Here is a 19,745-nt window from a genome sequence, read left to right on the forward strand (position 1 = left end):
AGGGTCAGGAGTCTGGAGCTGGGCCGCCATAATCCCACCCTCTACCTGAAGAGGCCGTGATCATACCAATTACTCTTTCAGTTTGGGCTAGTAAAAGTAAATGATGGTAGTTTTACAAAGGTTTTAAGAATTTTAAGGGGATGAGATGATCTAGGTAGAGTAATTGCACAAAGCTCCAAAGTATCTTTAGTTCCTGGAGAACAGAATGTCCACTTTTAAGGGGAGAAAATGTAGAAAAGAAAAGTGAGACAGATGTGTATGGAGATGAAGGGTTTCATCTCCACTGAGCACCTACCATGTACCAGGCTTTTTTCTAAGCCCTAGGGACACAGTGATGAACCCAGTGGACCATCACTGCTCTTAACTTGCATCGTACGGGCATAGAGTGTGATGGACAATAGTACTATAAATAATGAAATAGCAACATCTGACATTTATTGAATGATTTGCATGTGCCAGGATTATTTAAATATTCCATTTACATTATCTTGTTTAAGCTGCATGGCCATGCTACAAGCAGGTGCTATTAATTTTCCTATTTTACAGATGAGACAATGTAGGTAGGATGAGATTAAGTAATTTTTGGTTGAGGCAAAATTCAAAGTCAGGCATTTGACACTGAATCCCACACAGTTAAGTGCTAGGCTGTGATAGAGAGCTAAGGGGAGGTGGGGAGAGGCAAGAGAAGGTGTGGGAAGGGGCAGAGCTAACTTTAGATGGTAAGATCAGCAAAAGCCTCTTTGCTGAGATAATTCTGAGTTGAGACCTAAATTGGGGGAAGGAACCAGCTCTAGAAACGTCTGATGTCAGAAAATGAGCAAGAGATGATTAAGGAAAAGGCCAGGATCTGGAGACCAGCAGGCTGGCCAGAGCCTGAAGTGGGGTGATGTTAGAGTGCCGGGGCGGGGGTGGGGTAGGGTTGGTGGGTGAGGTGGGAGTGTGGAAGGGCTGGTCCCAGGAGTGTTGGGAGCTCTGGCAATGGGCTGAGGTGTGGTTCCTGGTGAAATAGAAGTATTGAGGGTTGTGAGAGGTGTGATATGAAATGACTTACACTTAAAAAAATTACCTAATCTTAGATGAGGCAAATGGATTATAAAAGGTGAGAGTGGATAGCATAATTTTTAATAATAATAATAATAATAATAAATAATAATACAATAGAAAACAGCACAACATAGATGCTATCTTAATGATGGTTGAAATACATTCTGTTTTGCTCCAAAATAACTCACCTGGTTTCTGTTATTTACCTAAATAGAGATGACTCATGTGATGATTTTGAAATGTGAGCACAGAACACCCGGAGACAATGGCAAATATGAAAATTGCCCTGGGTCTGTTTCATGATGACCTCTCCTAACATGCACTGGAGGTTCATGGTGGCTCAGAGAAGCAGTCAATAGAGTAGAAAAAGCTGATTTTAAAAGCAACTTGGTGAACCTATATTTAATTCCCTCTCAAAGATTCTATTTTATTTCTTTGCTCTTCCTATTTGACAAAACAAAAACAGGTCTGCAAAGTCTTAATCTCCTGCTCCTTCTGAACCCAACTCCTCAGCCCTCCCTGCATAAAGCAGGCTGAATAAAAGGATATAGATGGGTTGGCAGAACTATGATGACAGGGGTCTTTTCTCTTCTTTTTAGAAAATAATGATAATATTAATAATTGCTTGAAGATAATTATAAGATCAATAAACATAATAATAAAATAATGATAATAAGTTAATATTTATCTGGCACTTCCTATGTACTGGACATTTTTTAATGCTTTATAAATTAGCCAGTTAACCCTCAAAACAAGGCTTCGAGGTGGATATACCATTATCTATTTTACAGACGAGGATATTGAGGCACGGAGAGTTTACATAACTTTTCAACTATGAAGTTATTATGTAGCTGAGTTGAAATATGAATCCAGTCATCTGGGAAGAACCATTCTCATTTGGAGAAATATTCAGAACAATGTGAACCAAGGGTATACTCTAACAGAGAAAGTAACTCTGAGATCAGTTTCATTCATCTTCCTCCTGAAATAAGAAGTCTTCAGGATATTCAAGATGGTACAAGGAGAGAATATTAGAATAGTCTTGTTCATGCAAAAAAAAAAAAAGGATTAGTTTGAGACAGAACTTTGCAAAAACATTTAAGGACTTATTTTGTTAACTTCTAACAAGTTGAATTTTTAATTTTTCCCCTTAATTTTACCTATTTATTGTAATCTTTTCCTTTCTGTTGGAACCTCTCATAGATTCCTTTCATTTGGAACTTCCCCAGAATTTCCAAGCATGACTTCTTGATTTCTTAAAAGATATTAGGGAGAGTGATTTGTGACCAGAGCAGCATTTTAGGTCCATAAATGGGCTTAGAACTATTCTAGTTAAGATTATAAAGAAATAGGTGAACCAAAAATTTCCAAAAATTCCCCCCCCCACCGCCAAAATACAAATGAGTAAATGTCAGAGATTCCACAAATGAACATGAGGAATCATTTTCAAAAGTCAGTAAACTGATGCCTGTTTCCAGTTGGGTAAAGTCATCTGTCCTCTCTGAGCCAGATTCCTGAGAAATGAGAACTTTAATGTATTTTTTTCTGACTTCACAGGATGGTTGTGAAAATTGAAGGAAACAATCAATGTAAGAGCCTTTTGGAAATTTATAATGTATTATGCAAATGTAAAATTAAAAGTATCTGCAGTAGACCTGCTTATCAACTCTTTAGTCAAGACTGATTATAATACTAAGTGTTACTGCAGATACAAAAGAACATATGCTTTTAGAAATAAATTTATATTTGGCTTAATATCTTAACAATAATTTCATTTTTTATAACAATAAACGTTTATGTTCTGAACAATGACAATTTACATCCAGAATCTCTTGGTAATACTTACAGTTCCTTAAGCTATCTATAGTTAGCCAAAATATATTAAGAAAGAGATTAAAATACATGCATTTTTTTCAAATGTAGGATGTGATGTTATATTAAGTTAAATGTATTCATTTGTTCATTGATTCATCCAATGTGCCAAGTAACATTCTAGGCACTAAGATACAGAAATAAATAATCCAATAAATGTTCTTAGCCTTCTAGTTACTTATGTTAAACTGAGAAGAGACAAATACATAGGTAAATGATAATTATTTTTAATATTTTGCTATACATTTCATAGATAAGTGAATAACCACCATTACTTTCTATGTTAATTTAGTGTACAAGTCATTTATATATATTATGTCCTTTGAGCTTGACAGTATGGCATGTTAAAAAAACATTTATTATTTTTTTGTTAAAAAATAATAATAATAAGACTCAGAATGGAAAAGAGTTTGACTAAAGGTCTCAGAGGTAGGCATACAAAGGCTCAACTAGAAGCTTTATGACAAGAAGTCCTAGAATACCTTGAGGGAATGAGAGGACCATATCATCATCTAACAAGATTTTGCCTGGGTGGTGTTTTTTTTGTGGTAAAAATTCCTCACGCTGCTTCCTTATTTAGTGTTCATATAAGTTAATTAAATCAAAGCTTGTATAATGTATCATATAATTCTATATAAATGGTTCCCTTTGCATATCTTGTGTTTTTGTCATATACTTGGTTTCCACTCCATTTTGAGACTTATAGCAATTATATATCTATTTAATATATAAAATTAAAACCAAGAATTCTAAATTGCTTTCATCATCTCACAAATTTTGATAGATTTATGACATCTTATAATTATGTACCTTAAATCTCTCTAGAGGTTTTAGGACAAGAGCTATATTTATATGCCTACTTGAAAGTAATTTCAAGCTATGGAAATAAGTGATCAATATTATTTTCCAAAGCCAAGAGCCTCATAAGAATAGGCATAAAGCTCCTCATGGAAATTCAAAGGTGGTCATCTCAGATGTTGCTGTTCTCAACTCTACATTGTTTTCTTACTTCCAATTAGAGAATAGATAGTTGGTGTATTTAGAACCAAGCATTATGCCATTGGACCACATAATAAATTCTAAGAATCAAAACTCTTCATTTAGTCATTCATTCACTCAATTAGTCTTTATTGAACCCCTACTGAAGTTCTATACATTGCCGTAGGCACAGGTAATGTAAAATTAAATAAAATTTAGCCCTCAAACTTTCAAGCGGCTCTTAATCCAGTGAAAAAGACAGCTGACTGACCCAGACAGCAAGACCATCTTCTAATTTGGGTGTGAAAACAAAAACATATTTCAAGGAAGGCTTTCCTGAGCTGGTGATATCCTTGCTGTTAATCTAGCCATGAACTTTCTATGTGAGGTTTTCTTTGATTCTCTTATCCTTTGCACTCTGGGCATAATCCATTACAATAAATAGTTACATGTAAATAAATCCTTCAAACAAAAAAAAAAAATTTAGCTTCTAGGTAAAGCAGTAGATAGATTTTTATATATAGGAGCTTGGTAGGAGTCAGTTTCTGTCTCTTCTTTTATTTATTTAACTTATGTTAAAATTGTACATATTTCTCCTATTGTACTTGAAAATATATATTTAACCATGCTTCTTTGAAAATTATTTTGGAATAAGTCTTAATATTCTTCTATCTGAAATGTATTCTGTCCAATCTTGCTTCAAAGATGTCCTCTAGAGAAGATTGGTTTTTAAATATTTTCACTCAAATACTCACCTTAGAAAAAAAATTTTTAAAGCATATTTATAATTGGACTCTCAAATTTTTCAACATAAATTTAAATATCAACAAATCGTGCAACTCTAGAGTATTAGAAATATACACATTTTAAAATAAAATTATTAAATCTCTTTTAAATGTATCTGGTAGGCTCTAGATATCAAAGAAAATATGTGAACAAGCTCCTCTGTGGGAGAAATTTACATTACTGTTTCTTCTTCTTGAGCTCCTGTGTCAATTACATTGTTCCCACAGAATTTATCCTGAGGATCACCCATTAGTCTTCCATAACAGTATATTTATAAATTAACTGAAATTTTAAAATTTCTTAAGATCATGAGGCTCCTAGAAAAATTCCTTCTGATTTCAGTTATCTTCACAACTATTATTAATCTATTGTTAATGAAAACAAAAACATATTTCAAAATTTTCTAAATAATGATTTTCAAATGGTGGAAACTTATTGCAATTTTTTTCTTAATATGAAAGCTTTTTCTTAATAAGTAAACCTTCATGGTGTTTAGACAGACTACATTAAAAAAAAGTTGAGGAAATTTAGTCTTTTAAATCTACAGTTCCCTAAATACCTCAAAAAGTCTGCAAATACCTCCAGGGGAAAATGTAACACAATTCTGTTTTGTAGTTTCTATTATGACTTCTTCTCTGAGCATATTCATTTGAAGTGATATCTTAAATTACCAAACATATGAGATATGGACATTTTTCAGAACTGATATGTTATTGTTTGCCATTTTAATTCCTCTTTGATTTAAACTCTAAAATTATCATTTAAAAAATAATCAATGTTTATTTGGGCATTTATCAATTTCTTTTCTCACGACTGCTTTTTGCATCTCATGCTTTCTTTCTTGGTCTAATATCCAAGATATAAACATAGGTGGTTCAATTATACCTCAAAGGCAAGGGAAGTAAAAGTGAAAATAAATGAATAGGACTATATCAAACTAAAAAGCTTCTGCACATCAAAAGAAACCATCAGCAAAAGAAAGAGGCAACCACTTGAATGGGAGAAGATATTTGTGAACGTCTCCAGTAAGGGCCTAGTTTCCAAAATATAGAAATAACTCATGCAACTCAACAATAGAAACATAAACAATCTAATTAAAAAATGGTCAGAGGACCTGAACGGACACTTCTCCTAAGAAGACATACTGAATGGTCAAAAAACATATGAAAAGATGCCCAACTTCATTACCTATTAGAGAAATGCAAATCAAAGCCACGATGAGATACCAAATCTCACTGGTAAGAATGGCTATTATCAACAAGACAAGTAATAACAAGTGTTAGAGAAGTTGTAGGGAAAAAGGAACATTTCTGGTAGGAATATAAATTAGTACAGCTGCTGTGGAAAACAGTATAGAAGTCTCTCAAAAAATTAAGAATAGAATTATGACCCAGCAATCCCTCTTCTGAGTATTTACTCCCCAAATTTGAAAACATTTATTCATAAAGATATATGTACCCTAATGTTCATTGAAGCGTTATTCATGGTGGCCAAGACATGGAAACTACCAAAGTGCCCTTCGATAGATGATTGGATAAAGAAGATGTGGTACATACATACAATGGAATATTACTCAGTCTTAAGAGAAGATGAAATACTGCCATTTGCTACAGCGTGAATGAATTTTGAGATTATCATGCTAAGCAAAATAAATTAGACAGAAAAAGTTGAGAACCATATAATTTCACTCATATGTGGGTATAAAATTAAAAGCAACAAATGAACATAATAGAGACTCATGGACATGGACAACAGTTTAGTGGTTACCAGATGGAAGTGGGGAGGAGAAATGTATATAAGAGTAAAGGGGGTTAAATATATGGTGATGAAAGGTAGTTTAACTTTGGGTAGTGAACGCACAATGCAATACACATATGAAGTATTATTGAATTTTACACTTGAAACCTACATGATTTTATTTACCAATGTTGCTCTAATAAATTTAATAAATAAAAATAAGTAAATAAATATAGGTCATTCCCTCTTTTGGGGAGCAGGGAGTCAGGATAGAAAAGAAAATAAAATCCATTGAAGTTTTGTTAACAATTATAACCTTCTTACAGAAAACATCAGGCCTGTTGTTGGTACAAGTTTGACATTCCTTAAAGCATGCTTTGCTGCATTTTTTTGTGTAGTCCATGTCTAATAAATATTCTTTAATACACAGACATATATCCATATGTGAGAAATGACTATAAAGTTATTTTCTTCTATAATTTTGGAGCAAGTCTAGTTATTTAGGGTCACAACTTGAGTATTTTTATTGAAGTATGCTTGTCACCTATAGTTTTACAAAAGGATGACATTTATTCTCTCTCTTCCTATCTCTGTCTCAAAATCTCTGTCACTTTCAAATTGCTCAGAGAGATTAAGCAATAGAAATCTAAATTTTATAAATCTGCTTAAAAAAATACTTTCCCTCTTTTAAGTTGGGTAATGAAATTGTTCTTTCTCTTAGAGTTGGGCAAAGATGGTCTGGAAATTTTATGTGTATTGCCTGACATAGGTATTGATTATTAGCCAATAAATCTGAATAATGTCTGGTATTAGATTTAGAACATATTTTTTTAAAAAACATTGAATAAAATACAATTCAGATTCTTTTCAATTTTAGTTCATATTGCATATTATTTGAAATGTTTCACACATTGCTAAATATACAAATGTCATAAATGATACTAAAACATTGCAGTGTGCCTACTGTTAAAGATTACCAGTAGTTAAAACTTTTGCAGTTCAGAGGGCAAAAAAATTACAGACTATGGGTGCTAAAATGATCTATGTCACTACGATTATAAATCTTGAAACAGAATGCACACTTTAAAATCAGTTTAAAGTTTCCAAGGAAACCAAAGACGATATTTCAAGTAAGAATAACGTGATTTGCAAATCAACATCCACTTACGACTGTTGGCACAGTATTGATTTCACTCATATGTGAGGTATAAACATGAAAGCAACAAATGAACCAGACAAACAAACAAACAAAAACTCATAGACAGAAAACAGTTTAGTGGTTACCAGAAGGAAAGCGGGGAGAAAGGGAGGTAGAAAAGAGTAAAGAAGGTCAAGTATATGATGACAGAGGAGAGTTGTCTTTGGATGGTGAACACACAATGCAATAAGCAGAAGATGTATTATAGAATTGTACACATGAAACCCATATAATTTTATTAACCAATGTTACCCCAATAACTTTAATAAAAAATAAACAAAATAAAAAAGAAAACAAATAAAAATGTGGAATTAAACCCAGTTCTATCAATAATTTGATTGAATATAAATTGACTATGCATTCTCATTACAAAGCAGAGATTGTGAGACTGGTTAAGAAGCAAGTCCCAATTATATGCTCTTTATAAGAGATATATTTTAATATAAGTACACAACTGGCTTAAGGTAAAATAATGGGAAAAGAAAAGATGTACTATACACACACTTAACATAAGAAAGATGGTACAGTTCCTAAGAGAGCAGATATTAAAAGTTGTCATCACAAGAAAAAAATTTTGTAACTATGCGTGATGACAGAAGTTGACTTATTATGGTGATCATTTTGTAATATATACAAATATTTAATCATTCTGTGTACACCTGGAATTAAAATGTTATGTTATATAAATTTTACTTCAATTTAAAAAATCTGTGATTCAGTGAAAGCTGTGCTTAGAGGGAAATTTATAGCATAGAAAGAAGAAAGTAAAATCAATAAACTAAGCTTACGATGTGAAAAATAAAACGAAGAGCAAATTAAATCCAAAGTAAGCAGAATAAAAGATATACTGAAAAATTAGAGCAGAAATCACTGAAATTGAAAACAGGAAACCAATAAAATTCAATGAAACCAAAAGCTGGCTCTTTGAAGAGATCAATATTGATAAACCTCTAGCCAAGATAACTAAGAAAACAAGAGAAGAAATGAAAGAACTATCACTACTGATCCCATTAACTTTAAAGCCATAATAAAGGACTATCTAGCCCATAGATTTGACAACCTAGATAAAATAGACCAATTTATTGAAAGACACAATCTACCAAAACTCACACAAGAAGAAAAAGATAATCTAAATAAGTTTATCTATCAAAAAAGTTGAATCGATAATTAATAAATTACTACAACAGAAAGTATCAGGCTAAGATGGTTTCACTAGTAAATTCTACCAAGCACTTAAAAAAGACATGATATAAATCCTCCACAATCTCTAGAAAATAGAAGCAGAAGGAATACTTTCTAACTTATTCTACGATTCCAGTATTATCTTAATATCAAAACCATAAAAAAGAGGTTACAAGAATGGAAAACTATGGCAGGTGCAGTTCTGGGTCAAGACAGCAATGTAGGAAGATCCTGAACTCACCATTTCCCGTGAGCACACAGAGTCTACGTTTACATATGATACAATTTCCTCTGGACATAACCCAAAGGTTGGCTGAACAACAACTACAAATTAGGCAAATAAGAAGAAAATCACATCGAGGTGGGTAGGAGAGCTTGAATCATGACTTTGCCATAAACCCCAGCTCCAGCACAGTGACACACAATTGAAAGAAAACTCAAAACCTAGAACTTCTCCCTAAGGAATGAAAGTTTGACTCCAACAGCAGGCACCCCAACTTTTAAAACCTGCACCTGAGAGATAAACCCTCAAAACATTTAGCTTTGAAAACCAATGGCGCTGGCATCAATGAGACCCACAAGATGGCAACAATCTGAGAAATAGTTCTTAAGGAGTTGTGAACTCAGACTCACCTGCCCCAGAGCCCAGCTTAGAGGCAGCTGTTATCTCTCAGACTTTAAGTGAAAGAGGCTTATTTGCACATATTAAAGTGTTGGCCTGAGAGGCAGGCATCTAATTTAACTGACATACATGTCTAAGAGCCTGCCGGAACACTTTCTGGCAACAGAGACTGGTGAGTGCATCTTCATGCTCTCCTCGCTTTTTTTTTTTTTCTTATGGGTGCTATCTTTATGCTCCCCCTCATGTTCCAGAGTGCCAGAATCTCCTGAAAGGCAGTTTTTACACATGTCTAGTGCCCTAATTTTTGCATCTAACCAAAGAAACGCCTCTTGATTGCTTGGCTCTGTAGGACAGGGGAGGTTGTATTCTTGGGCCTTGAGGCTCTGTAATAATTGGAGAGACACGGTTCTTGGTAGGCTAACATCCCCAGGGTACTACAAAGACAGCAGACTAAAACTGTGAAAGAGGCCTCTTTGCTGTTCCAGGAGATTTGGCCTGAGAGGCAAGCTGCTGGTTTAATTCACATCTAGTGGCCTAAGAAACTGTTCTCGGGAACAGAGACCAGAGGATACAATTTTTGTGCTCTCCTTCTGCCTAGCTCCAGCTCACCAGGGTCACCCAGAAAAAAGCTTATACTCTTGTTTGGCACTTAATTATTGCAGCTGCTGCCAGGGGACACTTCTATGTGACCTGGCTCTGGTGGCTTATGCTCACAGATCCTGCAAGATTGTGACCAAAAGAAAAGAGTTATTAAACAACTACCACCCCCAGGGTGCAGGAAGAGACAACAGAACCAGGAGGACATTCTCTCTGTGAAAAAAAGCCTATTATCTAACCATCCTGGGTGCAGCCTGAGGGACAAGCTTCTAATTAAACACAACTAAGGGCAGGCTGTAATCCTTTCCATAGACCACAGAGGGTGGGTGCTATCTTTGCACTCTCCTGTCGTGATTCAGAGCATCGGCCTCCCCAGAGGGGAGCTCTTACACGTGTGTGCTGCCCTGCTTTCTACATCTGGTACTCTGGTTTTTGCAGCTACAGCCCAGGGGATGCTTCTTGACTGCCTGGCTCTGGTGGCCAGGACGCTTGTGTTTCTGGGTCCCATAGGACTGCAACAATCAGAGAGAGTTTTTGGCAGTCTGCCACCCATAGGGCATTGCATAGACAACAGACCAAAACAGACCCTCAGTCTTTTGGTAAAAGAGGTCTATTTGTATGTCTTCAAGCTTCATTCTAAGGGGCAGGTTTATGTTTGACACAAATCTAGGGGCCTACAGAGCTGCTCACAGGGAACATAAGCTAATGGACACCATCTTTACACTATCCTTCTGCCTTGCAACAGCTTGCTGATATGTCCCAGAAAAGAGTTTATACACTCATCTGGAGCCCTGGTTTTTATGACTGCTTCCCAGGAGACATCTCCAGATCACTTGGCTCTGGTGGCCAGTGGGGCTTACACTTGTAGTCACACAGTACTGAATATATTTGCATAGTTTAAAAGGTGCTGCCTGAGGTTTTGGCTTCTAATCAGCCTGAATATAAGTGCTGACTGAAATCCTCCCCTTTAGGACACTGCCAGGTCTTGGTCCACCCTCAACTATTGGGAGGTATTAAAAGTAAAATAAACTGCTTGGACAATCACAAAGATTTGAGAGACAACCAAGAGTTAGGGCAGGATTGAATGACAAAGTTTACCTCCTACATGAAGCCACTACTTCAAGACTATAAAAGGTGATTGTTATACCTAATGCATAGAAACCTATACAGAGCATCAAGGGAAATAGAGAAATGAGAAATATGTTCTAAACAAAAGAACAAGATAAAACCTCAGAGGAAAAAAAAAAAAGCTCTTAATGAAATAGATATAAGTACTTAACCTAATACAGAACTAAAAGGAGAAATAGACAACAATCCAATAATAGTAGAGTACTTTAAGATCCAACTTTCATCAATGGATAGCTTACCTAGACAGAAAATAAGAAAACATTGGCCTATAGAATATGCATTCTTCTCAAGTGCACATAGAACACTCTCCAGGATGAATCCTATTATATGCTACAAAACAAGTCTTAATAAATTTAAGAATACTAAAATCATATAAAGCATCTATTCTGACCACAATGGTCTGAAACTAAAAATCAAACCAAAACATTTACAAATATGTGGAGATTAAACAATATACTACTGAACAATCAATGAATCAAAGAAAAAAATCAAAGGATAAATCAAAGACTACCTTGAGAAAAATGAAAATAGAAAATATACATACCAAAATTTATGGGATGCAGCAAAGAAATTCTTAGAGGAAAGTTCATAGCAATAAATGCCTATCTCAAGAAACAAGAATAATTTCAAATAACCAAACTTTACACATCAAAGAAGTAGAAAAAGAAGGAAAAATGAAGCCCAAAGTTAGTAGAATGAAGGAACTAACAAAGATCAGAGCAGAAATAAATGAAATAGAGACTAAAAAGACAATATGAAAGATCAATGAAGCCAAGAGCTGATTCTTTGAAAAGATAAACAAAATGGACCAACCTTTAGCTAGACTCACCAAGAAACAAAGGGAAGACTCAGACAAATAAAATCAGAAATGAAAGAAAAAAATGTTACGAGTGATTCTAAAGATTATAAGGGACTATTATGAACAATTATACACCAACAAATTAGACAACCTGAAAGAAATGAATAAACTCCTAGAAACATACAACCTACCAAGAACAAATCATGAAGGTAGAGAAAATCTGAACAAATTGCTAAAAAATAAAAACGAACAAACAAACAAACAAAAAAACCTGCCGACAAACAAAAGTCCAGGACCAGAGGCTTCACTGATGTATTCTACCAAACATTCAAAGGAGAATTAATATCAATCTTTAACTCTTCTAAGAAATCATAGAGGCAGAAACACTTCTAAATTCATTTTACAAGGACAGATTTACCTTGATACCAAAAACAAGACAAAGTTACCACAAGAAAAGAAAATTACAGGCCAATATCCTGATGATCGTAGATGCAAAAATCCTCAACTAACTATTAGAAAACTGAATTGAAGAGTGTATTAAAAGGATCATACACCATGATCAAGTGAGATTTATTCTAGGGATCCAAAGATAGTTTATTGTCTATAAATTTGCAGCAACATTGATGGAACTTGAGGGTATTATGCTAAGTGAAATAAGTCAGACAGAGACAGATAAATACCATATGATCTCACTTATATGTGAAATCTAAAACACAACAAAATAAAAACTCCAAAAACCAAGCTCATTGACACAGAAAATAGAGCAGTGATTGCCAGAGGTAGAGGTTGGGGATAGGTGGAAGAAATTGGTAAAGGGGCTCAAAAGGTACGAATTTCCAGTTATAAAATCAATAAGTATGGGCATGTAATGTATACCAAAGTTAAAAATACTGTAGTGCATATTTAAAAGTTGTTAAAAGTACATCTGAAAAGTTATCATCACAAGAAAAAAAATGTAAGGTGACAAATGTTAACCAGACTAATTTTGGTGATCATTCTGCAATATATTTAAATATTAAATTATTATGTTGTACATCTGAAACTAATATAATATTATATGTCAAATATATCACAATTACAAAAAGAATGGAAAACTACATCTCAATATCCTCATGAAGAGCAATCCCCAACCTTTTTAGCACGAGGGACCAGTGCTCATATGAGAATCTAATGCTTGATGATCTGAGGTGGAGCTGAGGTGGTGATGCTAGCCCTGGAGAGTGGCTGAAAATATAGATGAAGCATCACGCTCTTGCCCACTGCTTCCTTCCTGCTGTGCAGCCTAGTTCTTAACGGGCCACAGCCCGGAGGTTGGAGACTTCTGCCTGTGAACATAAATTCCAAACTATCCAATAAAATATTAGCATATCAAAAACAACAATGCTTAAAAAGAATTATACACCATAGCCAAATGAGATTTATTCTTGGTATGCAAGGCTAGCTGACTGTTTGAAAGTCAGTTAATATAACCCATCACATCAACAGACTAAGGAAGAAAAACAATCATAACAACAAATACAGAGAATGCATTTGACAATATTGAGCACTCATTTATAAATAAAAATTAACACTCTTACCACGAACTAGGAATAGAGGGAAACTTTCTCACTTTGATAAAGAACATCTACGAAAAAGCTACACCAGACATCATACTAAATCGTTGGAAACTAGATGATTTCCTATTATGGTCAGAAACAAAGCAAGATTCTTCCTTTTCATCACTCCTATTTAACATCTTACTAGAAGTCCTAACAGTGCAATAAGACAAGGGGGGGGGAAGTATACAGTTTAGAAAGAAAGAAACTTCTCTTTGTTCACAGATGATATGTTTGCCTATGTAGAAAATATGAAGATACAACCAAAACACTCTTAGAATAAGTGATTATAACAAGTTTGCAATACACAAATTTGCTTCCTAGACACCAGCAATGAACAATTTGAATTTGAAATTAAAAATAAAATACCATTTACATTATTACACAAATGTAAATACTATGCTAAAAAACCTTACATATAAATTGAACAAAATAATTATAGATCTATCTTAAGGGTGTACAAAACTAATAAAAATATAAAAGAATACCTAAGTAAATGAAGAGTTCATCCACGTTCATGGATAGGCAGACTCAATATTGTCAAAATGTCAGTTCTTCCCGACTTGATCTATAGATTTATTGCAATCCTAGTCAAAATCTCAGCATATTATTTTGTCGATAATGACAAACCGATTATATGGTTCTTTAAGGAAAACAAAAAAGACCTATACTGAAGGAAAAGTACAAAATTGGTGGATTGACACCACCCAATTTCAAGACTCACTATAAAACTAAAATAGTAATCAACAGTGTGGTATTGGTGACAGAACAGAAAAATTCATCAATAGAAAAGAATAGAAAGCTTAGAAATAGACCCACATTAATATAATGAACTAATATTTGACAAAGGAGTAAAGGCAATTTCATGGAGAAAGGATAGTATTTTCAACAGTGGTAGTACATATATACAATGGAATATAAGCTATAAGAGATGAAATACTGCCATTTGCGACAACATAGATGAATCCTGAGGTTATCATGCTAAGCAAAATAAGCCAGACAGAAAAAGTTGAAAACCACATGATATCACTTATATGGGGGATGTAAATCTAAAAGCAACAAACAAACATGACAAACAGAGACTCATGGACATGGACAGTAGACTAGTTGTTACCAGAGGGTGAGGGGAGAGGGAAGATAAATGGGGTAAAATGGGTCAAATACGTTGTGAAAGAAAGAAATCTAACTGTGGACGGTGAACACACAATGTAGTATATACATGACTTACTGTTGAATTGTACACTTGAAACTTATTGGATTTTGTTAGCCAATGTCACCATAATAAAAAAATTCAAGTGCCAAAGAGAGTAAAGATGGAACACCCCAATTTTAGTTAATGGGTGTGTTTATTAAACATATTGCAATATTTTAGGTCAATAAATAAGTGCTCTAGTTTTAGAAAAGTGAAGTTTTTACATTTTTTCCAGCATATATAATTCAGTATTATATATTCTAGAATTACTATGTATTAATATACAAACATTTAAGACACTGTTATTTTATCAGCTATTCAATGTAAGACAGTTCTGAAACTATATATGATATTAATTTGACTTTGTTTATGCATTTATTTCAAAGTTCTTTCAAATTTGTTCATTGTGTATTTGATCTGAATAATCATAAATTCCTCATTATCCCTCCCCAAAACACAGAACTTTGGCTATAGCAATCTTTCTACCAATGTTTACTGACCAACTTAAAATCTGTCTTTGAAAGATAAATTATTATTTATCTCAAAGCTGCCTGAATTATTTTTGGTTGCTGGGATTGGCCAACTAGAATACTTACTTTTTGCTGCTCTCTTATTAGCCCTATGAAAAATGTATTAATTCTGTATATCCTTTTTAATATTATTTTAGCATGGTTTTGACAAGTGGCATTTAGAGTTTTCTAGTTCCTTTGGGGTTACTAGGTATAGTCTTTCTCCATAAACCTAAAACCCTGGAGTCAAGACCAGCTTTGACTGAATATTTTCTGAGGATCAAATCATCATCCAAGGAGATAATGCAAAGTTCTGGATAATTTTCATTGTTCAAAGTTCTTTATATTGAGAACACATCTGTCTTCTCGCAACTGTCACGAGTTGGTTTCAGTTGCATGACCACTAGGATGAGATGAGTGAGGCACTTGCCTAGGTGAGAAAAGTTAAGGGAGTGCCCCCAAACTCAGTCACCTGGAAAACTGATATTTTAATGCAATATTGAAAAAATTAATGTTAATGCAAAAAATGAACAAAATATAAAAATATTAAATAAAGACATCCTCTAACAGGACTAGGATTTGGGTGAGGTGAGTGAGGTGAGTCATATAGGTACAGGGTCAGCTCTATATGTGGAAGGTTGTATTAAACATAGAGCGGTCTTGGACATGGTCAATTATTTGTGGTTTAAATTCTAATTGGACATTGAATATTCAGGCCTCAAAAGAAGCCAGACTAAAGGCATTGGTCAATGTATACTCACTTATAGGAACCTTGTTGTGCAATGTATATGCCTAGAGATACCAGTAAACATTCTTTTCCTGGCTTCTGTTTTAGTTATCTACCACTGTTACTGCCTCTACTTTTTACCACCGTTCTCTCGTGTCTTGGCTTCCAGACCTCATTACAAGCCCTTTCTGCTACATCACTCTTGGTGCAAATACACCTGGGAAAGTCCATTCCTGACTCAATTTTAATAGCCTTGGGTTAAAATAGTTTTTGTTTTGAGGTAAAAAAAAATATATCACAAATCAGACAGAAAAAGTTGAGAACCGTTTGATTTCACTCTTCTGTGGGATAGAAAACTGAAAGCAACATTAAACAAGATGAACAAACAGAAACTCCTGGTACAGACAACAGTTTAGTGGTTACCGGAGGATAAAAGGGGAGTGGGGAGGTAGATAAAGGTAGAGGGGGCAAATATATGGTGATAGAAGGAAATTTAACTTTGGGTGGTGAACACACAATGCATTATACATATGATGTATTATTGAACTGCACACTTGAAACCAATATAATTTTATTAACCAATGTCGCCCCAATAAATTTAATAAAAAAAATAAACGGTCTCAAAAATATTTGTAGAAATTAGATTTTAAAACCACGCAATCTTATCTTTGAACACTGTAGCCTCCAGGAAGATGTAAGAAGATGAATACTTATTAGAGACCTATTTCCTTGAAGAGCTTAACTGAAATTATGATTGATGAATCAAGTTCATCCTAAGTTCACTGAACTTGATTCATTACAATTAAATTTTCTGTAGTACTTTTCTATTGGTTATAATTGACCGCTCTATGTTTAATACAACCTTCCACATATAGAACCACAGAATGTCTCATATACTACTGAGAAAAATTAAGCCTCAGAAAGTAAATGGACTTACCACAAATTATATAGCTAGTGGGAGAGGTGAGCTAGAATTCTGGCTCTTTGAGCCTTTCTGTTACTCTTTCTAGTAGATCAATGTGCTATGGAAAAATAACAACATCCTTCTTTAAAGCTTGTTTATAGCTCTTTAATCTATTCAGAAGAAAATCTATTTTTCTTTAATAGTCTCACCAATAGTCAGTGGATACCATACCATGGAAAAAGCTGCAACCAGTTTTGGTGATTTTTCAAAAAAAAGGCCATTCATAGATTCAATGTTATAATTATTAATCCCACACTGACAACTGTAGTTTTATTTTCTCAATGACAAAACAATAAAATGCAAGCACGTGTTCACCTAGCCATACTGGCTGCCAAAAATAAAAGGAGATATTGCACTGACCGTAGTCTGTGTTTTCTGGCTCCCAACAATTTGATGGCCAAAAATAGGGTGTCTGTGGAATGAAAAGAAGTGGAACCCAGATTAGACAAATAGACAATTTAAAAAGTTGTTGGTTTATGATCTGTGCTTATATTTAGCAATTATCTAGAATAGTTTGCTAAAGATATGTAATCCAGAAAAAAATATCCAGAAAGGCACTGTAAGGTTTTTCTTCTACATTTTCTGTGCTGAGCAATTACTCAGCATCCAGATACATGCAGCACCAGCAGGTGTTTAAAAATGTCCTACATTTGCTGCAATTTTATATGAACTGACATAAAGGTAATAGGTCTGATTATATAATTCAAGCATAAAGTTTGAGCCCACAATGACTGAAAGCAGAGTATTATACTCAGCAAGACTCTGGATAAAATATATTTAAATAGAACAAATTATTTTCTGTGTTTACTGTATCTCAACATCGCCTTTAATAGATCCAAAAGCTCAACCTACAAAATATTTCTCTAAGAACTGGCAATCAATTGCCTGGTTCTATTAATTTATATAACACATATCTTAACATTAGCAAACCAAATTAAAACAACCTTTTCCCCTTCACTTTAAAAAATATTTTTTAATAAAGATGCTAATTGTTCCAAATTTTTAAACTGCACAAACCAGGGATCATTTTTTTAACTAATAATGTTTTAGTTGGTTGATGTGATTAACAATAGACAGGAATCTGATTCTGTGAAATCTAGAAAATGACTGATAAACCTACAGAGAAAATGTCTGATTAGGAAAACCCTATTGTTATCACCAACATTTTATGTTTTCTAAAAGAGTTTTTCTATCTCTGCTAGCTGGACATGCTTGGCTCCAGACCAGGAAGAAATTCTATGACCACCTGGCCAAACTTTGTCTTCTCAGATGATGATGAGTCCAGGACTCAATGGAACAGTGACTAAAGACATCAGCCCTGCAGACTTAATTATATTCATTAGTCAATTATATTAACTATCCATGTGTAATGGGCATATTTAGGGTAATCTCTGATTCTCTGTTTGATAATTCTACCTTCTAAAAGAGGAATTCTCAAGAAGGGGAAAAGGATAATTAGAGACAACTATTTGTTTCTGGGGAGAGCCTTTCCATACTGTTCAAGACTCCCAGGGGATTTTGATCACCTCTCCGCTCCTTCTTGACATTTGCTGCAATATTGGTTTTGTACACATGTGAATAAAATGGAAGAGAAATTTAGGGGAAAAGGTTGAACCACTAGACAAAGAAGATATCAAAGCTTTATATGGGGCCCCTCCTCACATGAATCCCACTTGACTGTGGGAGATGAATCTTTGAGGATATGATTTCTTAATAATAAAATTGGGTAAGGATTCTAGGGAAATCATTGGGATACAAGTAATTAAAACCTTACTTTCAAGTGGGCTGATAGTTTTTGAGATACTTCTCATAGAGTTCTTAATTCCTTTTGGGTTTCTTCTTTATTTAGGAAGGGGTGTGTGTGTGTGTGTACACATACACATGTGCATGCACACATATCTGTCTTACTTTTAAAATACTTATTCTAGTTAGATTGGTCAGATATGTACTTTTTTTCTTCCAAACCACAAGGAATATTCTTGCTACATTCTTATAATTTTTCTTTATTCTTTTATCATTTATTTCAGTGAGAATTTCCTAAATGTAAAAACAAAACAACGAACTATTTTATTCTGTAATATTATGCAGAAATGTCATAAAACCAACATTCCTCACTAATATTACAAGATTTTTCCTAGGAAAAAGATTCAGATTTATAGTTAAAGGCAATTTAACAAATAGCAAACCTTTATAGTTTGCTGGAATTTAAAAATATACTTTTACATTTCATATGGAATTTAGGATATTTTAATGTATGAGTTTCTCTGTCAGTACTGGCTTCTTAGGCTATGATTAAATTGATTCAAAATTGTTCAAACATTTCTCAATAATCTTTGGCACATATATTACTGTGATGAAAGTCATGAAAAAGACCTGCGCAATCATGTCAGATCTCAATTTTAATTAGATAAGAGGATAATTAGACAATTATGAGTTTACATTAATACAAAACACATGATTAAAATATACTAAAAGTTGAGACAAATTTACATATTGTTGCATGCCAATGAAACTAAATTAAGAGTTCTGTTTGTCTCAAACTCATGCCCTGAATGTTCGTCAGATTCTTAATGATGGTTAGAATCTCAATCATTCACTGGAAGAATTATAAACATAATATTGCAAGTTTTCCATTTTAATTCATGATTTTTAAGATCCAAGGAGTTGAATTTCAGTTCAATATAATAAAAAACTTTCTGCTTCTTGGAACAAACACAAAAATGGAAGTGAACACCTTGAATATAATGTGTGTTCTATTAATAGACATGTATAAATATGGACTGATTAATGCCTTGGTAGATATTACAGCAGGAAT

At 33.9% G+C, this 19,745-nt stretch overlaps 1 protein-coding gene across 2 annotated transcripts in view; it reads right to left on the reverse strand.

The window, feature by feature from the left end:
* The window catches only part of RGS7 (regulator of G protein signaling 7), a 500,747-nt gene that overhangs the window by 90,170 nt on the left and 390,832 nt on the right, over positions 1 to 19,745 (reverse strand). For both annotated transcript variants that reach the window (XM_039883198.1, XM_039883197.1), the window contains exon 6: positions 17,291 to 17,342. In XM_039883198.1, the coding sequence (XP_039739132.1) occupies positions 17,291 to 17,342 (52 nt within the window). The remainder of the gene's footprint in view (positions 1 to 17,290; positions 17,343 to 19,745) is intronic.

Source organism: Pteropus medius, unplaced genomic scaffold, assembly GCF_902729225.1.
Source record: "Pteropus medius unplaced genomic scaffold, Ma_sr-lr_union100, whole genome shotgun sequence".
Taxonomy (NCBI): domain Eukaryota; kingdom Metazoa; phylum Chordata; class Mammalia; order Chiroptera; family Pteropodidae; genus Pteropus; species Pteropus medius.